Source organism: Oncorhynchus clarkii, chromosome 12 (genome assembly GCF_045791955.1).
Source record: "Oncorhynchus clarkii lewisi isolate Uvic-CL-2024 chromosome 12, UVic_Ocla_1.0, whole genome shotgun sequence".
In the NCBI taxonomy this organism is placed as follows: Eukaryota; Metazoa; Chordata; class Actinopteri; order Salmoniformes; family Salmonidae; genus Oncorhynchus; species Oncorhynchus clarkii.
In genome coordinates this window covers 18,502,675-18,524,820 of record NC_092158.1, presented here as the reverse complement: position 1 = coordinate 18,524,820, position 22,146 = coordinate 18,502,675, and the positions used below count along the sequence as shown (strand labels likewise).

Genomic DNA, 22,146 nt, shown 5'->3' with positions numbered 1-22,146 from the left:
CTCATCACATTAGGAACTGTATCTTACTGTTAGGCCTCCCGAATCTATTCCTAGACTACTCATCACATTAGGAACTGTATCTTACTGTTAGGCCTACCAAATCTATTCCTAGACCTAGACTACTCATCACATTAGGAACTGTATCTTACTGTTAGGCCTACCGAATCTATTCCTATACCTAGCCTACTCATCACATTAGGAACTGTATCTTACTGTTAGGCCTACCAAATCTATTCCTAGACTACTCATCACATTAGGAACAGTATCTTACTGTTAGGCCTACCAAATCTATTCCTAGACTACTCATCACATTAGGAACTGTATCTTACTGTTAGGCCTACCAAATCTATTCCTAGACTACTCATCACATTAGGAACTGTATCTTACTGTTAGGCCTACCAAATCTATTCCTAGACCTAGACTACTCATCACATTAGGAACTGTATCTTACTGTTAGGCCTACCGAATCTATTCCTATACCTAGCCTACTCATCACATTAGGAACTGTATCTTACTGTTAGGCCTACCAAATCTATTCCTAGACCTAGACTACTCATCACATTAGGAACTGTATCTTACTGTTAGGCCTACCGAATCTATTCCTATACCTAGCCTACTCATCACATTAGGAACTGTATCTTACTGTTAGGCCTACCAAATCTATTCCTAGACCTAGACTACTCATCACATTAGGAACTGTATCTTACTGTTAGGCCTACCAAATCTATTCCTAGACCTAGACTACTCATCACATTAGGAACTGTATCTTACTGTTAGGCCTACCAAATCTATTCCTAGACCTAGACTACTCATCACATTAGGAACTGTATCTTACTGTTAGGCCTACCAAATATATTCCTAGACTACTCATCACATTAGGAACTGTATCTTACTGTTAGGCCTACCAAATCTATTCCTAGACCTAGACTACTCATCACATTAGGAACTGTATCTTACTGTTAGGCCTACCAAATCTATTCCTATACCTAGCCTACTCATCACATTAGGAACAGTATCTTACTGTTAGGCCTCCCAAATCTATTCCTAGACTACTCATCACATTAGGAACTGTATCTTACTGTTAGGCCTACCAAATCTATTCCTAGACCTAGACTACTCATCACATTAGGAACTGTATCTTACTGTTAGGCCTCCCGAATCTATTCCTAGACCTAGACTACTCATCACATTAGGAACTGTATCTTACTGTTAGGCCTACCAAATCTATTCCTAGACCTAGACTACTCATCACATTAGGAACTGTATCTTACTGTTAGGCCTACCAAATCTATTCCTAGACCTAGACTACTCATGACATTAGGAACAGTATCTTACTGTTAGGCCTACCAAATCTATTCCTAGACCTAGACTACTCATCACATTAGGAACTGTATCTTACTGTTAGACCTACCAAATCTATTCCTAGACCTAGACTACTCATCACATTAGGAACTGTATCTTACTGTTAGGCCTCCCGAATCTATTCCTAGACTACTCATCACATTAGGAACTGTATCTTACTGTTAGGCCTCCCGAATCTATTCCTAGACTACTCATCACATTAGGAACTGTATCTTACTGTTAGGCCTACCAAATATATTCCTAGACTACTCATCACATTAGGAACTGTATCTTACTGTTAGGCCTTCCAAATCTATTCCTAGACTACTCATCACATTAGGAACTGTATCTTACTGTTAGGCCTCCCAAATCTATTCCTAGACCTAGACTACTCATCACATTAGGAACTGTATCTTACTGTTAGGCCTCCCGAATCTAATCCTAGACTACTCATCACATTAGGAACTGTATCTTACTGTTAGGCCTCCCGAATCTATTCCTAGACTACTCATCACATTAGGAACTGTATCTTACTGTTAGGCCTCCCAAATCTATTCCTAGACTACTCATCACATTAGGAACTGTATCTTACTGTTAGGCCTACCAAATCTATTCCTAGACCTAGACTACTCATCACATTAGGAACTGTATCTTACTGTTAGGCCTCCCGAATCTATTCCTAGACCTAGACTACTCATCACATTAGGAACTGTATCTTACTGTTAGGCCTCCCGAATCTATTCCTAGACTACTCATCACATTAGGAACTGTATCTTACTGTTAGGCCTACCAAATCTATTCCTAGACCTAGACTACTCATCACATTAGGAACTGTATCTTACTGTTAGGCCTACCGAATCTATTCCTATACCTAGCCTACTCATCACATTAGGAACTGTATCTTACTGTTAGGCCTACCAAATCTATTCCTAGACTACTCATCACATTAGGAACAGTATCTTACTGTTAGGCCTACCAAATCTATTCCTAGACTACTCATCACATTAGGAACTGTATCTTACTGTTAGGCCTACCAAATCTATTCCTAGACTACTCATCACATTAGGAACTGTATCTTACTGTTAGGCCTACAAAATCTATTCCTAGACCTAGACTACTCATCACATTAGGAACTGTATCTTACTGTTAGGCCTACCGAATCTATTCCTATACCTAGCCTACTCATCACATTAGGAACTGTATCTTACTGTTAGGCCTACCAAATCTATTCCTAGACCTAGACTACTCATCACATTAGGAACTGTATCTTACTGTTAGGCCTACCGAATCTATTCCTATACCTAGCCTACTCATCACATTAGGAACTGTATCTTACTGTTAGGCCTACCAAATCTATTCCTAGACCTAGACTACTCATCACATTAGGAACTGTATCTTACTGTTAGGCCTACCAAATCTATTCCTAGACCTAGACTACTCATCACATTAGGAACTGTATCTTACTGTTAGGCCTACCAAATCTATTCCTAGACCTAGACTACTCATCACATTAGGAACTGTATCTTACTGTTAGGCCTACCAAATATATTCCTAGACTACTCATCACATTAGGAACTGTATCTTACTGTTAGGCCTACCAAATCTATTCCTAGACCTAGACTACTCATCACATTAGGAACTGTATCTTACTGTTAGGCCTACCAAATCTATTCCTATACCTAGCCTACTCATCACATTAGGAACAGTATCTTACTGTTAGGCCTCCCAAATCTATTCCTAGACTACTCATCACATTAGGAACTGTATCTTACTGTTAGGCCTACCAAATCTATTCCTAGACCTAGACTACTCATCACATTAGGAACTGTATCTTACTGTTAGGCCTCCCGAATCTATTCCTAGACCTAGACTACTCATCACATTAGGAACTGTATCTTACTGTTAGGCCTACCAAATCTATTCCTAGACCTAGACTACTCATCACATTAGGAACTGTATCTTACTGTTAGGCCTACCAAATCTATTCCTAGACCTAGACTACTCATGACATTAGGAACAGTATCTTACTGTTAGGCCTACCAAATCTATTCCTAGACCTAGACTACTCATCACATTAGGAACTGTATCTTACTGTTAGACCTACCAAATCTATTCCTAGACCTAGACTACTCATCACATTAGGAACTGTATCTTACTGTTAGGCCTCCCGAATCTATTCCTAGACTACTCATCACATTAGGAACTGTATCTTACTGTTAGGCCTCCCGAATCTATTCCTAGACTACTCATCACATTAGGAACTGTATCTTACTGTTAGGCCTACCAAATATATTCCTAGACTACTCATCACATTAGGAACTGTATCTTACTGTTAGATCTACCAAATCTATTCCTAGACTACTCATCACATTAGGAACTGTATCTTACTGTTAGGCCTACCAAATCTATTCCTAGACTACTCATCACATTAGGAACTGTATCTTACTGTTAGGCCTCCCAAATCTATTCCTAGACCTAGACTACTCATCACATTAGGAACTGTATCTTACTGTTAGGCCTCCCGAATCTAATCCTAGACTACTCATCACATTAGGAACTGTATCTTACTGTTAGGCCTCCCGAATCTATTCCTAGACTACTCATCACATTAGGAACTGTATCTTACTGTTAGGCCTCCCAAATCTATTCCTAGACTACTCATCACATTAGGAACTGTATCTTACTGTTAGGCCTACCAAATCTATTCCTAGACCTAGACTACTCATCACATTAGGAACTGTATCTTACTGTTAGGCCTCCCGAATCTATTCCTAGACCTAGACTACTCATCACATTAGGAACTGTATCTTACTGTTAGGCCTACAAAATCTATTCCGAGACCTAGCCTACTCATCACATTAGGAACTGTATCTTACTGTTAGGCCTACCAAATCTATTCCTAGACTACTCATCACATTAGGAACTGTATCTTACTGTTAGGCCTCCAAAATCTATTCCTAGACCTAGACTACTCATCACATTAGGAACTGTATCTTACTGTTAGGCCTACCGAATCTATTCCTAGACCTAGACTACTCATCACATTAGGAACAGTATCTTACTGTTAGGCCTACCAAATCTATTCCTAGACCTAGACTACTCATCACATTAGGAACTGTATCTTACTGTTAGGCCTACCAAATCTATTCCTAGACCTAGACTACTCATCACATTAGGAACAGTATCTTACTGTTAGGCCTACCAAATCTATTCCTAGACCTAGAATACTCATCACATTAGGAACTGTATCTTACTGTTAGACCTACCAAATCTATTCCTAGACCTAGACTACTCATCACATTAGGAACTGTATCTTACTGTTAGGCCTCCCGAATCTATTCCTAGACTACTCATCACATTAGGAACTGTATCTTACTGTTAGGCCTCCCGAATCTATTCCTAGACTACTCATCACATTAGGAACTGTATCTTACTGTTAGGCCTACCAAATCTATTCCTAGACTACTCATCACATTAGGAACTGTATCTTACTGTTAGGCCTACCAAATCTATTCCAGACTACTCATCACATTAGGAACTGTATCTTACTGTTAGGCCTACCAAATCTATTCCTAGACCTAGACTACTCATCACATTAGGAACTGTATCTTACTGTTAGGCCTACCGAATCTATTCCTATACCTAGCCTACTCATCACATTAGGAACTGTATCTTACTGTTAGGCCTACCAAATCTATTCCTAGACTACTCATCACATTAGGAACTGTATCTTACTGTTAGGCCTCCCAAATCTATTCCTAGACCTAGACTACTCATCACATTAGGAACTGTATCTTACTGTTAGGCCTACCGAATCTATTCCTAGACCTAGACTACTCATCACATTAGGAACAGTATCTTACTGTTAGGCCTACCAAATCTATTCCTAGACCTAGACTACTCATCACATTAGGAACTGTATCTTACTGTTAGGCCTACCAAATCTATTCCTAGACCTAGACTACTCATCACATTAGGAACAGTATCTTACTGTTAGGCCTACCAAATCTATTCCTAGACCTAGACTACTCATCACATTAGGAACTGTATCTTACCGTTAGACCTACCAAATCTATTCCTAGACCTAGACTACTCATCACATTAGGAACTGTATCTTACTGTTAGGCCTACCAAATCTATTCCTAGACTACTCATCACATTAGGAACTGTATCTTACTGTTAGGCCTCCCGAATCTATTCCTAGACTACTCATCACATTAGGACCTGTATCTTACTGTTAGGCCTACCAAATCTATTCCTAGACTACTCATCACATTAGGAACTGTATCTTACTGTTAGGCCTACCAAATCTATTCCTAGACTACTCATCACATTAGGAACTGTATCTTACTGTTAGGCCTACCAAATCTATTCCTAGACTACTCATCACATTAGGAACTGTATCTTACTGTTAGGCCTCCCAAATCTATTCCTAGACCTAGACTACTCATCACATTAGGAACTGTATCTTACTGTTAGGCCTACCAAATCTATTCCTAGACCTAGACTACTCATCACATTAGGAACTGTATCTTACTGTTAGGCCTACCGAATCTATTCCTAGACCTAGACTACTCATCACATTAGGAACAGTATCTTACTGTTAGGCCTACCAAATCTATCCTAGACCTAGACTACTCATCACATTAGGAACTGTATCTTACTGTTAGGCCTACCAAATCTATTCCTAGACCTAGACTACTCATCACATTAGGAACTGTATCTTACTGTTAGGCCTCCCGAATCTATTCCTAGACTACTCATCACATTAGGAACTGTATCTTACTGTTAGGCCTCCCGAATCTATTCCTAGACTACTCATCACATTAGGAACTGTATCTTACTGTTAGGCCTACCAAATCTATTCCTAGACTACTCATCACATTAGGAACTGTATCTTACTGTTAGGCCTACCAAATCTATTCCTAGACTACTCATCACATTAGGAACTGTATCTTACTGTTAGGCCTACCGAATCTATTCCTAGACCTAGACTACTCATCACATTAGGAACTGTATCTTACTGTTAGGCCTACCAAATCTATTCCTAGACCTAGACTACTCATCACATTAGGAACAGTATCTTACTGTTAGGCCTACCAAATCTATTCCTAGACCTAGACTACTCATCACATTAGGAACTGTATCTTACTGTTAGGCCTACCAAATCTATTCCTAGACCTAGACTACTCATCACATTAGGAACTGTATCTTACTGTTAGGCCTCCCGAATCTATTCCTAGACTACTCATCACATTAGGAACTGTATCTTACTGTTAGGCCTACCAAATCTATTCCTAGACTACTCATCACATTAGGAACTGTATCTTACTGTTAGGCCTACCAAATCTATTCCTAGACCTAGACTACTCATCACATTAGGAACTGTATCTTACTGTTAGGCCTCCCAAATCTATTCCTAGACCTAGACTACTCATCACATTAGGAACTGTATCTTACTGTTAGGCCTACAAAATCTATTCCTAGACCTAGCCTACTCATCACATTAGGAACTGTATCTTACAGTTAGGCCTACCAAATCTATTCCTAGACCTAGACTACTCATCACATTAGGAACTGTATCTTACTGTTAGGCCTACCAAATCTATTCCTAGACCTAGACTACTCATCACATTAGGAACTGTATCTTACTGTTAGGCCTACAAAATCTATTCCTAGACCTAGACTACTCATCACATTAGGAACTGTATCTTACTGTTAGGCCTACCAAATCTATTCCTAGACCTAGACTACTCATCACATTAGGAACTGTATCTTACTGTTAGGCCTACCAAATCTATTCCTAGACCTAGACTACTCATCACATTAGGAACTGTATCTTACTGTTAGGCCTACAAAATCTATTCCTAGACCTAGCCTACTCATCACATTAGGAACTGTATCTTACTGTTAGGCCTACCAAATCTATTCCTAGACCTAGACTACTCATCACATTAAGAACTGTATCTTACTGTTAGGCCTACCAAATCTATTCCTAGACCTAGACTACTCATCACATTAGGAACTGTATCTTACTGTTAGGCCTACCAAATATATTCCTAGACCTAGACTACTCATCACATTAGGAACTGTATCTTACTGTTAGGCCTACCAAATCTATTCCTAGACCTAGACTACTCATCACATTAGGAACTGTATCTTACTGTTAGGCCTACAAAATCTATTCCTAGACCTAGACTACTCATCACATTAGGAACTGTATCTTACTGTTAGGCCTACCAAATCTATTCCTAGACCTAGACTACTCATCACATTAAGAACTGTATCTTACTGTTAGGCCTACCAAATCTATTCCTAGACCTAGACTACTCATCACATTAGGAACTGTATCTTACTGTTAGGCCTACCAAATCTATTCCTAGACCTAGACTACTCATCACACTAGGAACTGTATCTCACTGTTAGGCCTACCAAATCTATTCCTAGACCTAGACTACTCATCACACTAGGAACTGTATCTTACTGTTAGGCCTACCAAATCTATTCCTAGACCTAGACTACTCATCACACTAGGAACTGTATCTTACTGTTAGGCCTACCAAATCTATTCCTAGACCTAGACTACTCATCACATTAGGAACTGTATCTTACTGTTAGGCCTACCAAATCTATTCCTAGACCTAGACTACTCATCACATTAGGAACTGTATCTTACTGTTAGGCCTCCCGAATCTATTCCTAGACTACTCATCACAATAGGAACTGTATCTTACTGTTAGGCCTACCAAATCTATTCCTAGACTACTCATCACATTAGGAACTGTATCTTACTGTTAGGCCTACCAAATCTATTCCTAGACCTAGACTACTCATCACATTAGGAACTGTATCTTACTGTTAGGCCTCCCAAATCTATTCCTAGACCTAGACTACTCATCACATTAGGAACTGTATCTTACTGTTAGGCCTACCAAATCTATTCCTAGACTACTCATCACATTAGGAACTGTATCTTACTGTTAGGCCTACCAAATCTATTCCTAGACCTAGACTACTCATCACATTAGGAACTGTATCTTACTGTTAGGCCTACCAAATCTATTCCTAGACTACTCATCACATTAGGAACTGTATCTTACTGTTAGGCCTACCAAATCTATTCCTAGACCTAGACTACTCATCACATTAGGAACTGTATCTTACTGTTAGGCCTACCAAATATATTCCTAGACCTAGACTACTCATCACATTAGGAACTGTATCTTACTGTTAGGCCTACCAAATCTATTCCTAGACCTAGACTACTCATCACATTAGGAACTGTATCTTACTGTTAGGCCTACAAAATCTATTCCTAGACCTAGACTACTCATCACATTAGGAACTGTATCTTACTGTTAGGCCTACCAAATCTATTCCTAGACCTAGACTACTCATCACATTAAGAACTGTATCTTACTGTTAGGCCTACCAAATCTATTCCTAGACCTAGACTACTCATCACATTAGGAACTGTATCTTACTGTTAGGCCTACCAAATCTATTCCTAGACCTAGACTACTCATCACACTAGGAACTGTATCTCACTGTTAGGCCTACCAAATCTATTCCTAGACCTAGACTACTCATCACACTAGGAACTGTATCTTACTGTTAGGCCTACCAAATCTATTCCTAGACCTAGACTACTCATCACACTAGGAACTGTATCTTACTGTTAGGCCTACCAAATCTATTCCTAGACCTAGACTACTCATCACATTAGGAACTGTATCTTACTGTTAGGCCTACCAAATCTATTCCTAGACCTAGACTACTCATCACATTAGGAACTGTATCTTACTGTTAGGCCTCCCGAATCTATTCCTAGACTACTCATCACAATAGGAACTGTATCTTACTGTTAGGCCTACCAAATCTATTCCTAGACTACTCATCACATTAGGAACTGTATCTTACTGTTAGGCCTACCAAATCTATTCCTAGACCTAGACTACTCATCACATTAGGAACTGTATCTTACTGTTAGGCCTCCCAAATCTATTCCTAGACCTAGACTACTCATCACATTAGGAACTGTATCTTACTGTTAGGCCTACCAAATCTATTCCTAGACTACTCATCACATTAGGAACTGTATCTTACTGTTAGGCCTACCAAATCTATTCCTAGACCTAGACTACTCATCACATTAGGAACTGTATCTTACTGTTAGGCCTACCAAATCTATTCCTAGACTACTCATCACATTAGGAACTGTATCTTACTGTTAGGCCTACCAAATCTATTCCTAGACCTAGACTACTCATCACATTAGGAACTGTATCTTACTGTTAGGCCTACCAAATCTATTCCTAGACCTAGACTACTCATCACATTAGGAACTGTATCTTACTGTTAGGCCTACAAAATCTATTCCTAGACCTAGCCTACTCATCACATTAGGAACTGTATCTTACTGTTAGGCCTACCAAATCTATTCCTAGACCTAGACTACTCATCACATTAAGAACTGTATCTTACTGTTAGGCCTACCAAATCTATTCCTAGACCTAGACTACTCATCACATTAGGAACTGTATCTTACTGTTAGGCCTACCAAATATATTCCTAGACCTAGACTACTCATCACATTAGGAACTGTATCTTACTGTTAGGCCTACCAAATCTATTCCTAGACCTAGACTACTCATCACATTAGGAACTGTATCTTACTGTTAGGCCTACAAAATCTATTCCTAGACCTAGACTACTCATCACATTAGGAACTGTATCTTACTGTTAGGCCTACCAAATCTATTCCTAGACCTAGACTACTCATCACATTAAGAACTGTATCTTACTGTTAGGCCTACCAAATCTATTCCTAGACCTAGACTACTCATCACATTAGGAACTGTATCTTACTGTTAGGCCTACCAAATCTATTCCTAGACCTAGACTACTCATCACACTAGGAACTGTATCTTACTGTTAGGCCTACCAAATCTATTCCTAGACCTAGACTACTCATCACACTAGGAACTGTATCTTACTGTTAGGCCTACCAAATCTATTCCTAGACCTAGACTACTCATCACACTAGGAACTGTATCTTACTGTTAGGCCTACCAAATCTATTCCTAGACCTAGACTACTCATCACATTAGGAACTGTATCTTACTGTTAGGCCTACCAAATCTATTCCTAGACCTAGACTACTCATCACATTAGGAACTGTATCTTACTGTTAGGCCTACCAAATCTATTCCTAGACCTAGACTACTCATCACATTAGGAACTGTATCTTACTGTTAGGCCTACCAAATCTATTCCTAGACCTAGACTACTCATCACATTAGGAACTGTATCTTACTGTTAGGCCTACCAAATCTATTCCTAGACCTAGACTACTCATCACACTAGGAACTGTATCTTACTGTTAGGCCTACCAAATCTATTCCTAGACTACTCATCACATTAGGAACTGTATCTTACTGTTAGGCCTACCAAATCTATTCCTAGACCTAGACTACTCATCACATTAGGAACTGTATCTTACTGTTAGGCCTACAAAATCTATTCCTAGACCTAGACTACTCATCACATTAGGAACTGTATCTTACTGTTAGGCCTACCAAATCTATTCCTAGACCTAGACTACTCATCACATTAGGAACTGTATCTTACTGTTAGGCCTACCAAATCTATTCCTAGACTACTCATCACATTAGGAACTGTATCTTACTGTTAGGCCTACCAAATCTATTCCTAGACCTAGACTACTCATCACATTAAGAACTGTATCTTACTGTTAGGCCTACCAAATCTATTCCTAGACCTAGACTACTCATCACATTAAGAACTGTATCTTACTGTTAGGCCTACCAAATCTATTCCTAGACCTAGACTACTCATCACATTAGGAACTGTATCTTACTGTTAGGCCTCCCGAATCTATTCCTAGACCTAGCCTACTCAGGAACTGTCTTACTGTTAGTCTGCAAATGCAATGATAGATGCATGGAGTGATTTTTATTAGAATAATACATTTGTAGAGTGCAATTCCCACGCTCAATGAGCATAAGGTTTCTCGCTAGCATCCCCTACTCAAAACACCTGGCCATGGTTCTACATAATTCTATCTGAAAGTTGGCCAACGTTGTGTCCTAAACGTTATCTAGTCTGTGTCTGTGTGTGTGTGTGAGTGAGAGAGTGAGAGCCTGATTCAGTAAGCGTGAAATGTGATCCCATGTAACCCCAATGTAACCCCATAACCCACTGACAGTATATGTTTTCTCCACTACCAAGGACAGAACCTCACACTGAGCTCTATGGACTGACTTGAACTAGCCTGCCTGAAAACCAACAGCTAAAACACTGACACTCTTGGAATAGAGGACTATGTTATCATTGAAGAGGTATGTGGATGATGATGGTGTATGTAGCGCAAGTAAGCGTTTTCAGGTGTGTGTGTGTGTGGGTTCATGTATGTATGTATGTATGTATGTATTAGGAAAAGGAGAGCTGCCCCATCAGGGGTGCAGAGATAAGAGGATTACAGAGGAACCTGCAGAGTCTGCAGGAATACTAGTGCACATTAACCCCCCGGGGTCAGGCATCCTCCCAGAACATGTGCACGCGCACACACACACACACACACACACACACACACACACACACACACACCTGACGGTGCCAGGGGGCATGTTAGTGGCGATAAGGCTTTGGTATTCCCCAGCAGCAGCTCTGAGATAGCCAGCAGTTAACGGATTAGAAGTAATGTCACAAGAGATCCTATAACAGTCTGTTTGGCTGAGGCAGCACTGGAAGCTTATAGGGAGAGTTGCACCCCTATTCTACACACTGGGATGTCAGTGTGTAACAGTCAGTGTGTTTGTGTGTGTCTATACTTTGTGCTGATACGGTCCTAGGTTATCTAGGTGTTGGGCAAGCCTTCAGACATTACCAAATCCCCAACCAGCTTCAGCCTGCTAACATGGTAATGTTGGCAATGAAGCTTTAAATGGCCCAGTCACAAACCACTAAGGAGTTCTACTAGACTCCTTCAGCCAATGACATACTTGAGCTGTTAATGAACTGTCAGATGGATTCCATAAACTATCACTTTAAACTGATAACACTTTTTTTATTTTTATGGATTTAATCTTTATTTAACTAGGCAAGTCAGTTAAGAACAAATTCTTATTTACAATTATGGCCTACACCAGCCAAACCCACGCGACGCTGGGCCAATTGTGCGCCGCCCTATGGGACTCCCAATCACGGCCCATTGTGATACAGCCTGGAATCGAACCAGGGTGTCTGTAGTGACGCCTCTAGCACTGAGATGCAGTGCCTTAGACCGCTGCGGCACTCAGGAGCAATCATTAAGGTGTGCTTTGAACGATTTAAAACTATTTAAGTCGTTTATAAACTGTTCCTTATTAGTTGAAAGATTTTATATAAATAAGCAGTAATAACACATGGTCAAATTATGTGATGTCTTTTTTTTAGAGAGAGAGAGACTAAGAAAAATAGATCTCTACAGCAGTCCTGCACATGCATAGAGTAAAACACACACACACACACACACACACACACACACACACACACACACACACACACACACACACACACACACACAGGTAGGTAGGTAGGTTATTGTCCACTCAGCAGTGGGGTCAGATTCAGTTGGTCTCAGATTTCGCCATGGTCGCAGAACCCGAAACCTTGTTAATAAAACATCAGTGTTGATTGGCCAGAGAGGCGCTAGTGGAGTCATGTGATAGGACACAGCTCTGGGTAATTGGACAAACCACTTCAACAAAACAATGCTGCATCATAGAATGTAGATATTAAACAAAGAACATATGTTTATAGTGCCCAGGACCATCTGTAAAAAGGCCTGTACTGTTGTCCTTCATTCTATTTTATCTGTGATGGTATTGTCACGTTCTGACCTTAGTTCTTTTGTTATGTCATTGTTTTAGTATGGTCAGTTCGTGAGTTGGGGTGGATAGTCTATGTTCCTTTTTCTATGTTGTGGTTATGTGTTTGGCCTGGTATGGTTCTCAATCAGAGGCAGGTGTCGTTCGTTGTCTCTGATTGAGAATCATACTTAGGAAGCCTTTTCTGTGTCAGTGTTTGTTCCACAGGGGACTGTTTCGTTCGTTTCGTTTATTCACGTTGTTATTTTGTATTTCAGTGTTCAGGCAAATAAACATCATGAACACGTCCCAAGCTGCGCATTGGTCCGATATTTCCTACTCCTCCTCAGACGAGGAGGACGAGGATCGTTACAGCTATCCAATTCACAACCTTCTGGTCCCAAGGGGGAAACACAGAGAAGATAAATATCTGAGAGAGAGAGAGAGAGAGAGTGTAGGACGCTGTCATTATGTCTTACCCAGGTTGGACGAAGCGCGTCCCTTTGCAGCTCTGTCCTGCAGCTCCTCTGCTATGTCCAGCTGCTGCTGGTGGTACTGGCCTGCCCTCTCCAAGTCCTGGAGAACATACAGGGAGTTACGCTGTGTGTGTGTGTGTGAACGTGTGTGTGTGTGTGTTAACGTGTGTGTGTGTGAACATGTGTGTGTGTGTCTACTACCTGCATGCAGCGAGCAGCGTGTCCCAGGCCGGCGTAAGCCCTCATCTGTATGGTCCTGTCCTCCAGCTCCTGAGCCAGCTGCAGCACCAGGGTGTGGTAGGACACAGCCTTGTCAAAGTCTCTCTGGCTGTGGTGGGCACTGCCCAGGTTACTGTACGCCCGCGCCTCCTCACGCCCATTACCTAGGGTCTACAGATCACATTAGATCACTTTAACATTGATTTACTTCAGTGCTTTTAACACAGAACACTGAGAATAGATAGGATGGATAAAATAAATAGTAGGTGAAATGGAAGATTAAAATATATATATATATATATGAAATTCAGTTCACTTCCTGAATTGACATAGAATTGACCCCAACCCTGGTGCATTCATACGTGTGTGTATGTAAACTTCCTCTCACTGTCAACTGCGTTTATTTTCAGCATACTTAACATGTGTAAATATTTGTATGAACATAAGATTCAACAACTGAACAAGTTCCACAGACATGTGGCTAACAGAAATAGAGTAATGTGTCCCTGAACAAAGGGGGGGTCAAAATCAAATGCAACAATCAGTATCTGGTGTGGCCACCAGCTGCATTAAGTACTGCAGTGCATCTCCTCCTCATGGATTTTCCAGTTGTTGTGAGATGTTACCCCACTCTTCCACCAAGGCACCTGCAAGTTCCCAGACATTTCTGGGGGGAATGGCCCTAGCCCTCACCCTCCAATTCAACAGGTCCCAGACGTGCTCAATGGGATTGAGATCCGGGCTCTTCGCTGGCCATGGCAGAACACTGACATTCCTGTCTTGCAAGAAATCACACACAGAACGAGCAGTATGGCTGGTGCCATTGTCATGCTGGAGGGTTATGTCAGGATGAGCCTGCAGGAAGGGTACCACATGAGGGAGGAGGATGTCTTCCCTGTAATGCACAGCGTTGAGATTGCCTGCAATGACAACAAGCTCAGTCTGATGATGCTGTGACACACCGCCCCAGACCATGACGGACCCTCCATCTCCAAAATGATCCCGGTCCAGAGTACAGGCCTCGGTGTAACACTCATTCCTTTGACGATAAACTGAAATCCGACCATCACCCCTGGTGAGTCAAAACCACGACTCGTCAGTGAAGAGCACTTGTTGCCAGTCCTGTCTGGTCCTGCGACGGTGGGTTTGTGCCCATAGGCGACGTTGTTGCCGGTGATGTCTGGTGAGGACCTGCTTTACAACAGGCCTACAAGCCCTCAGTCCAGCCTCTCTCAGCCTATCGCAGACAGTCTGAGCACTGATGGAGACATTGTGCGTTCCTGGTGTAACTCGGGCAGTTGTTGTTGCCATCCTGTACCTGTCCCGCAGGTGTGATGTTTGGATGTACCGATCCTGTGCAGGTGTTGTTGCACGCGGTCTGCCACTGCGAGGACGATCAGCTATCCGTCCTGTCTCCCTGTAAAGCTGTCTTAGGCGTCTCACAGTACGGACATTGCAATTTATTGCCCTGACCACATCTGCAGTCCTCATGCCTCCTTGCAGCATGCCTAAGGCACGTTCGCGCAGATGTGCAGGGACCCTGGGCATCTTTCTTTTGGTGTTTTTCAGAGTCAGTAGAAAGGCCTCTTTAGTGTCCTAAGTTTTCATAACTGTGACCTTAATTGCCTACCGTCTGTAAGCTGTTAGTGTCTTAACGACCGTTCCACAGGTGCATGTTTATTAATTGTTTATGGTTCATTGAACAAGCATGGGGAAACAGTGTTTAAACCCTTTACAATGAAGATCTGTGAAGTTATTTGAATTTTTACGAATTATCTTTGAAAGACAGGGTCCTGAAAAAGGGATATTTATTTTTTTGCTGAGTTTATGTATGTATGTATGTTCATTAGTTAAATACCTTAGCTATGTCCAGGTGTTGCTGGTGACACAGCACAGCATTGGTGAAGTCTCCCAGTGCGGTGTAGACAGCTCCCATGTTGCCCAGCTGGCGAGCCTCTGACAGCGGGCATTGCGTCTGCTGTGCCAACAGCACACACTGTTTATGGCTGGCCAAAGCATTAGGGTAGTCCGCTATCGCTGTGTACACATGGCCAAGGCTGCTCAGTGCACTGGACGCAGCCTAGATACACACAAACTCTTGTAAGACTTCCTGTCAGCCCTGGGATTTGAACTGACTACCCTCTTGTGACTGGCCTGCCTCTCTGACATTGAGGCTACTATCACCCCACATTAAGACGGCCACATGACGCATTTTAGAAAGACACACACAATCTAAACAAAAGGAAAGCCAGTGGGCGAGATGAGGAGGTGTAGAGTAATATGGATCTGTGTGTTTAAACTGCCTCAGGCTATGGACCTGTGGTGTTGACTGGAGAGAGGAGATGCAGTAAACCTCTCTCACTCACACCTCAATGTCCTCGGCTCTAAAGCTCTTAACACGCATAAACAAGGTTAACATACTGAAAGGCATGTTTCGTACAATATTAAACAAACAGTCGATATTCAAAAACCAGCCAGCAAACCAGTCAGCCAACCAGTCAGCCAACCAGACAGACAGCCAACCACAGACAGCCAACCAGACAGCCAACCAACCAGACAACCAGCCAGCCAACCAGTCAGCCAACCAGACAGCCAACCAGCCAACCAGACAGCCAACCAGACAGACAGCCAACCAGACAGCCAACCAACCAGACAACCAGCCAATCAGACAGCCAACCAGACAGCCAGCCAGCCAACCAGTCAGCCAGCCAACCAGCCAACCAACCAATCAGCCAGCCAGCCAACCAACCAGTCAGCCAGCCAGCCAACCAGTCAGCCAGCCAACCAGACAGCCAGCCAGCCAACCAGTCAGCCAGTCAGTCAGCCAGCCAACCAGACAGCCAGTCAGCCAGCCAACCAGACAGCCAGTCAGCCAGCCAACCAGACAGCCAGCCAACCAGACAGCCAGTCAACCAGCCAACCAGACAGCCAGTCAACCAGCCAGCCAACCAGTCAGCCAGCCAACCAGACAGCCAGTCAACCAGCCAGCCAACCAGTCAGCCAGCCAACCAGACAGCCAGTCAGCCAGCCAACCAGACAGCCAGTCAGCCAACCAACCAGACAGCCATTCAGCCAGCCAGCCAACCAGACAGCCAGTCAGCCAGCCAACCAGACAGCCAGTCAACCAGCCAGCCAACCAGTCAGCCAGCCAACCAGACAGCCAGTCAGCCAGCCAACCAGACAGCCAGTCAGCCAGCCAACCAGTCAGCCAGCCAACCAGACAGCCAGTCAGCCAGCCAACCAGACAGCCAGTCAACCAGCCAGCCAACCAGTCAGCCAGCCAACCAGACAGCCAGTCAGCCAGCCAACCAACCAACCAGACAGCCAGTCAGCCAGCCAGCCAACCAGTCAGCCAGCCAGCCAACTAGACAGCCAACCAGACAGCCAGCCAGCCATACACAACGACATGAGAACACACAGCACATGGAGAATACAGTACAACCATAGAGCTGTGCTGACATTCACACACAGTCAGGTCTGCAAGGTGTCACGTTCCTTCACCATAACACGGAGACTTGATTCTCACTGTATTCCAGTCAGAAACAGTGAGTGGGTGGTGTGGCTCAAGGGCAGACACTGTTACATTGTCACATTGCTCTGACTGAGAACAACAGCATGGCTCCTGAATAAAAGAAGGGGAAAGAGTAGAAGTATACAATGGAACAATCACACACACACCACCACTAGGTACCTCTCTGTCCTTGAGTTTCATGGCGAGGACCAGCTGATGTCTGTGATTGGTTAAAGCCTCCCTGTAGTTGCCCTTGGAGAAGTAGGCGGACCCTAGGTTCCCGTGAGCCCGGCACTCGCCTGATTGGTCACCTGGGAAGACATGATGAGTAGTAATCTTGCTTGAGTCCTGATGACTCGTGTTAGCTACCAAAGAAAATGCCTTGTCTTCCACTCAGTGTGTTATCGCAGTCTAAAATCACACGTACAACGGCATCTCTCTCTCTCTCCACCAATATCTAGTGTATGTATCTGTATGCGTCCAATAGTGCGTGTGTGTGTGCGGGCTGGTGTGTGTGTGTGTGTGAGGGCTGGTGTGTGTGTGTGTGAGGGCTGGTGTGTGTGTGTGTGAGGACTGGTGTGTGTGTGTGTGTGAGGGCTGGTGTGTGTGTGTGTGAGGGCTGGTGTGTGTGTGTGTGAGGGCTGGTGTATGTGTGTGTGAGGGCTGGTGTGTGTGTGTGTGAGGGCTGGTGTATGTGTACCTAGAGTCTTGGCGACCTCCAGGTCTTGCTGCATGTACCCTGTGCTCTTCTCTGCGTTGCCTAGAGACCAGTAGGCTGAGCTGAGAGCAGAGAACACTGAACCTCGGAGCTTCAGAAAGAGGGAAGAAACTCAATGATCATCACACACACACACACACACACACACACACACACACACACACACACACACACACACACACACACACACACACACACACACACACACACAGCCTTGCCTTCAGAGAGCATGTGCCGATCTTTAGCCCTGCCTCCAGAACCACAACCGAGGCTCCATGGTAACCAGCGGTCAGCAGCTCCTGACCAATCACACACACCACCACAAACGGACTCTTGTCCAGCTTCATCCTCTGCAGCTGCTGGTAGGTGGGTTCTAGAGAGTCTATGGGACACACACACAGAATGTCAACAACAACACTTTGACTGAAAGTTGAATAAGCTTATAATGACCAAATACAACCACTGTAATAGTTATAGTGTGAGTGTGTGTGTGTATGTGTGTGTGACACCCCAGATCAACTATGGAGGGAACTAATCATATGGAGGAAAGACACAGTGGAGGAGCTAATGAACAGCCTCAAGGTATATATTTTATTTCTTCCATCACTCTCTCGCTATTCTCTCTTCCTCATTATCTTCCATCACGCTCTCGCTATTCTCTCTTCCTCATTATCTTCCATCACTCTCTCGCTATTCTCTCTTCCTCATTATCTTCCAATACTCTCTCGCTATTCTCTCTTCCTCATTATCTTCCATCACGCTCTCGCTATTCTCTCTTCCTCATTATCTTCCATCACTCTCTCGCTATTCTCTTTTCCTCATTATCTTCCAATACTCTCTCGCTATTCTCTCTTCCTCATTATCTTCCATCACTCTCTCGCTATTCTCTCTTCCTCATTATCTTCCATCACGCTCTCGCTATTCTCTCTTCCTCATTATCTTCCATCACTCTCTCGCTATTCTCTCTTCCTCATTATCTTCCAATACTCACTCGCTATTCTCTCTTCCTCATTATCTTCCATCACTCTCTCGCTATTCTCTCTTCCTAATTATCTTCTATCACTCTCTCGCTATTCTCTCTTCCTCATTATCTTCCATCACTCTCTCGCTATTCTCTCTTCCTCATTATCTTCCATTACTCTCTCGCTATTCTCTCTTCCTCATTATCTTCCATTACTCTCTCGCTATTCTCTCTTCCTCATTATCTTCCATCACGCTCTCGCTATTCTCTCTTCCTCATTATCTTCCATCACTCTCTCGCTATTCTCTTTTCCTCATTATCTTCCAATACTCTCTCGCTATTCTCTCTTCCTCATTATCTTCCATCACTCTCTCGCTATTCTCTCTTCCTCATTATCTTCCATCACGCTCTCGCTATTCTCTCTTCCTCATTATCTTCCATCACTCTCTCGCTATTCTCTCTTCCTCATTATCTTCCAATACTCACTCGCTATTCTCTCCTCCTCATTATCTTCCATCACGCTCTCGCTATTCTCTCTTCCTCATTATCTTCCATCACTCTCTCGCTATTCTCTCTTCCTCATTATCTTCCAATACTCTCTCGCTATTCTCTCTTCCTCATTATCTTCCATCACTCTCTCGCTATTCTCTCTTCCTCATTATCTTCCATTACTCTCTCGCTATTCTCTCCCTCATTATCTTCCATTACTCTCTCGCTATTCTCTCTTCCTCATTATCTTCCATCACTCTCTCGCTATTCTCTCTTCCTCATTATCTTCCAATACTCTCTCGCTATTCTCTCTTCCTCATTATCTTCCATCACTCTCTCGCTATTCTCTCTTCCTAATTATCTTCTATCACTCTCTCGCTATTCTCTATTCCTCATTATCTTCCATCACTCTCTCGCTATTCTCTCTTCCTCATTATCTTCCATTACTCTCTCGCTATTCTCTCTTCCTCATTATTTTCCATTACTCTCTCGCTATTCTCTCTTCCTCATTATCTTCCATCACTCTCTCGCTATTCTCTCTTCCTCATTATCTTCCATTACTCTCTCGCTATTCTCTCTTCCTCATTATCTTCCATTACTCTCTCGCTATTCTCTCTTCCTCATTATCTTCCATCACTCTCTCGCTATTCTCTCTTCCTCATTATCTTCCATTACTCTCTCGCTATTCTCTCTTCCTTATTATCTTCCATCACTCTCTCGCTATTCTCTCTTCCTCATTATCTTCCATTACTCTCTCGCTATTCTCTCTTCCTCATTATCTTCCGTCTCTCTTTCTCCTGCCTTTCTTCTTTTACTGACTCCTCTTTTGTGAGAACAAAAACGATAGTTCTAACACCCTCATCTACCTCCATCTGTCTTTTCTTTCTGCCATCGCTCTGTCTCCTCTCCCTGGGGCTTTGACACGCCCACATCTTATCCCCGGGGTTGTGGGTATATAAAGAAATGATGGATTGTGGGTAAAATAAGGGATGATGTCAAATTAGGGAATGATGACTCAGACTGATGGAACCTTCTCCAACTTATTTGGTTTATCTAGGAAAGGTTCCTAAACCGCCACGCTTTGCGTTTCTGTATTTTCACTGAGACAAGTGAAGCCGTCTGATTCAGCGTGGATGATGTCACAAGATGCAGCTTCAGCTTGTACAGATACTGCGTTATGACCCTGAGCACAAGTAAAACACACAGCCCACCTCGTAGTGGGGACTTCATGGCAGCCTCGACCATGCCCACCAATAGTTGGAGACTCTTGGGGTCCTGCGCCAGACCAGAGGCAAATGCTGCCAGGGCGTCGGCATGGCGACCAAGGTACTGCAGGGCCACGCCCTGACGGAAGTACGCCTGATGGAGGGAGAAGGAAAGGGGGGAGAGAGGGAGAAGGAGAGGGGGAGAGAGAGGAAGAAGGAGAGGGGGAGAGAGGGAGGAGAGGGAGAAGGAGAGAGAGAAGGAGAGGGGGAAGGAGAGGGGGGAGAGAGAGGGAGAGGGGGAGCGAGAAGGAGAGGGAGAAGGAGAGGGGGAAGGAGATGGGGGAGAGAAAGGGAGAAGGAGAGGGAGAAGGAGAGAAGAGAAGGAGAGGGAAAGGGGGGAGAGAAGGAGAGGGAGAGGGAGAGGGGGGAGAGAGAGGGGGAAGAGAGAGGGGGAGAGAGAGGGAGAAGGAGAGGGGGGAGAGAGGGAGAAGGAGAGAGAGAGAAGGAGAGGGAGAAGGAGAGGGGGAGAGAGGGGGAGAGAGGGAGAAGGAGAGGGAGAAGGAGAGAAGAGAAGGAGAGGGAAAGGGGGGAGAGAAGGAGAGGGAGAAGGAGAGGGGGGAGAGAGAGGGAGAAGGAGAGGGAGAAGGAGAGGGGGAGAGAGAGGGAGGGAGAAGGAGAGGGGGCGGGAGGGAGAAGGAGAGGGAGAAGGAGAGAAGAGAAGGAGAGGGAGAAGGAGAGGGGGGAGAGAGGGAGAAGGAGAGAAGAGAATGAGAGGGATAAGGAGAGGGGGAGAGAGGGAGAAGGAGAGGGGGAGAGAGGGAGAAGGAGAGGGGGGAGAGAGGGAGAAGGAGAGGGAGAAGGAGAGAAGAGAAGGAGAGGGAGAAGGAGAGGGGGGAGAGAGGGAGAAGGAGAGAAGATAATGAGAGGGAGAAGGAGAGAGAGAAGGAGAGGGAGAAGGAGAGGGGGAGAGAGGGAGAAGGAGAGGAAGAGAAGAGAAGGAGAGGGAGAAGGAGAGAGAGAATGAGAGGGAGAAGGAGAGGGGAGAGAGAGGGTGAAGGAGAGGGGGCGAGAGGGAGAAGGATAGGGAGAAGGAGAGAAGAGAAGGAGAGGGAGAAGGAGAGGGGGAGAGAGGGAGAAGGAGAGAAGAGAATGAGAGGGAGAAGGAGAGAGAGAAGGAGAGGGAGAAGGAGAGGGGGAGAGAGGGAGAAGGAGAGGGAGAGAAGAGAAGGAGAGGGAGAAGGAGAGAGAGAAGGAGAGGGAGAAGGAGAGGGGGGAGAGAGGGAGAAGGAGAGGGAGGAGAGAGGGAGAAGGAGAGGGAGAAGGAGAGGGGGAGAGAGAGGGAGAAGGAGAGGGAGA

At 43.9% G+C, this 22,146-nt stretch overlaps 1 protein-coding gene across 1 annotated transcript in view; it reads right to left on the bottom strand.

Annotated features, from left to right (window-relative positions):
* The window catches only part of LOC139422829 (tetratricopeptide repeat protein 28-like), a 137,870-nt gene that overhangs the window by 37,954 nt on the left and 77,770 nt on the right, over positions 1–22,146 (bottom strand). Inside the window, exons 3-9 of the mRNA XM_071174223.1 lie at positions 20,797–20,944; positions 18,354–18,517; positions 18,118–18,226; positions 17,598–17,728; positions 15,765–15,986; positions 13,889–14,077; positions 13,691–13,787 (exon numbers count right to left, since the gene is read on the bottom strand). Coding sequence (XP_071030324.1) covers positions 13,691–13,787; positions 13,889–14,077; positions 15,765–15,986; positions 17,598–17,728; positions 18,118–18,226; positions 18,354–18,517; positions 20,797–20,944 — 1,060 coding nt within the window. The remainder of the gene's footprint in view (positions 1–13,690; positions 13,788–13,888; positions 14,078–15,764; positions 15,987–17,597; positions 17,729–18,117; positions 18,227–18,353; positions 18,518–20,796; positions 20,945–22,146) is intronic.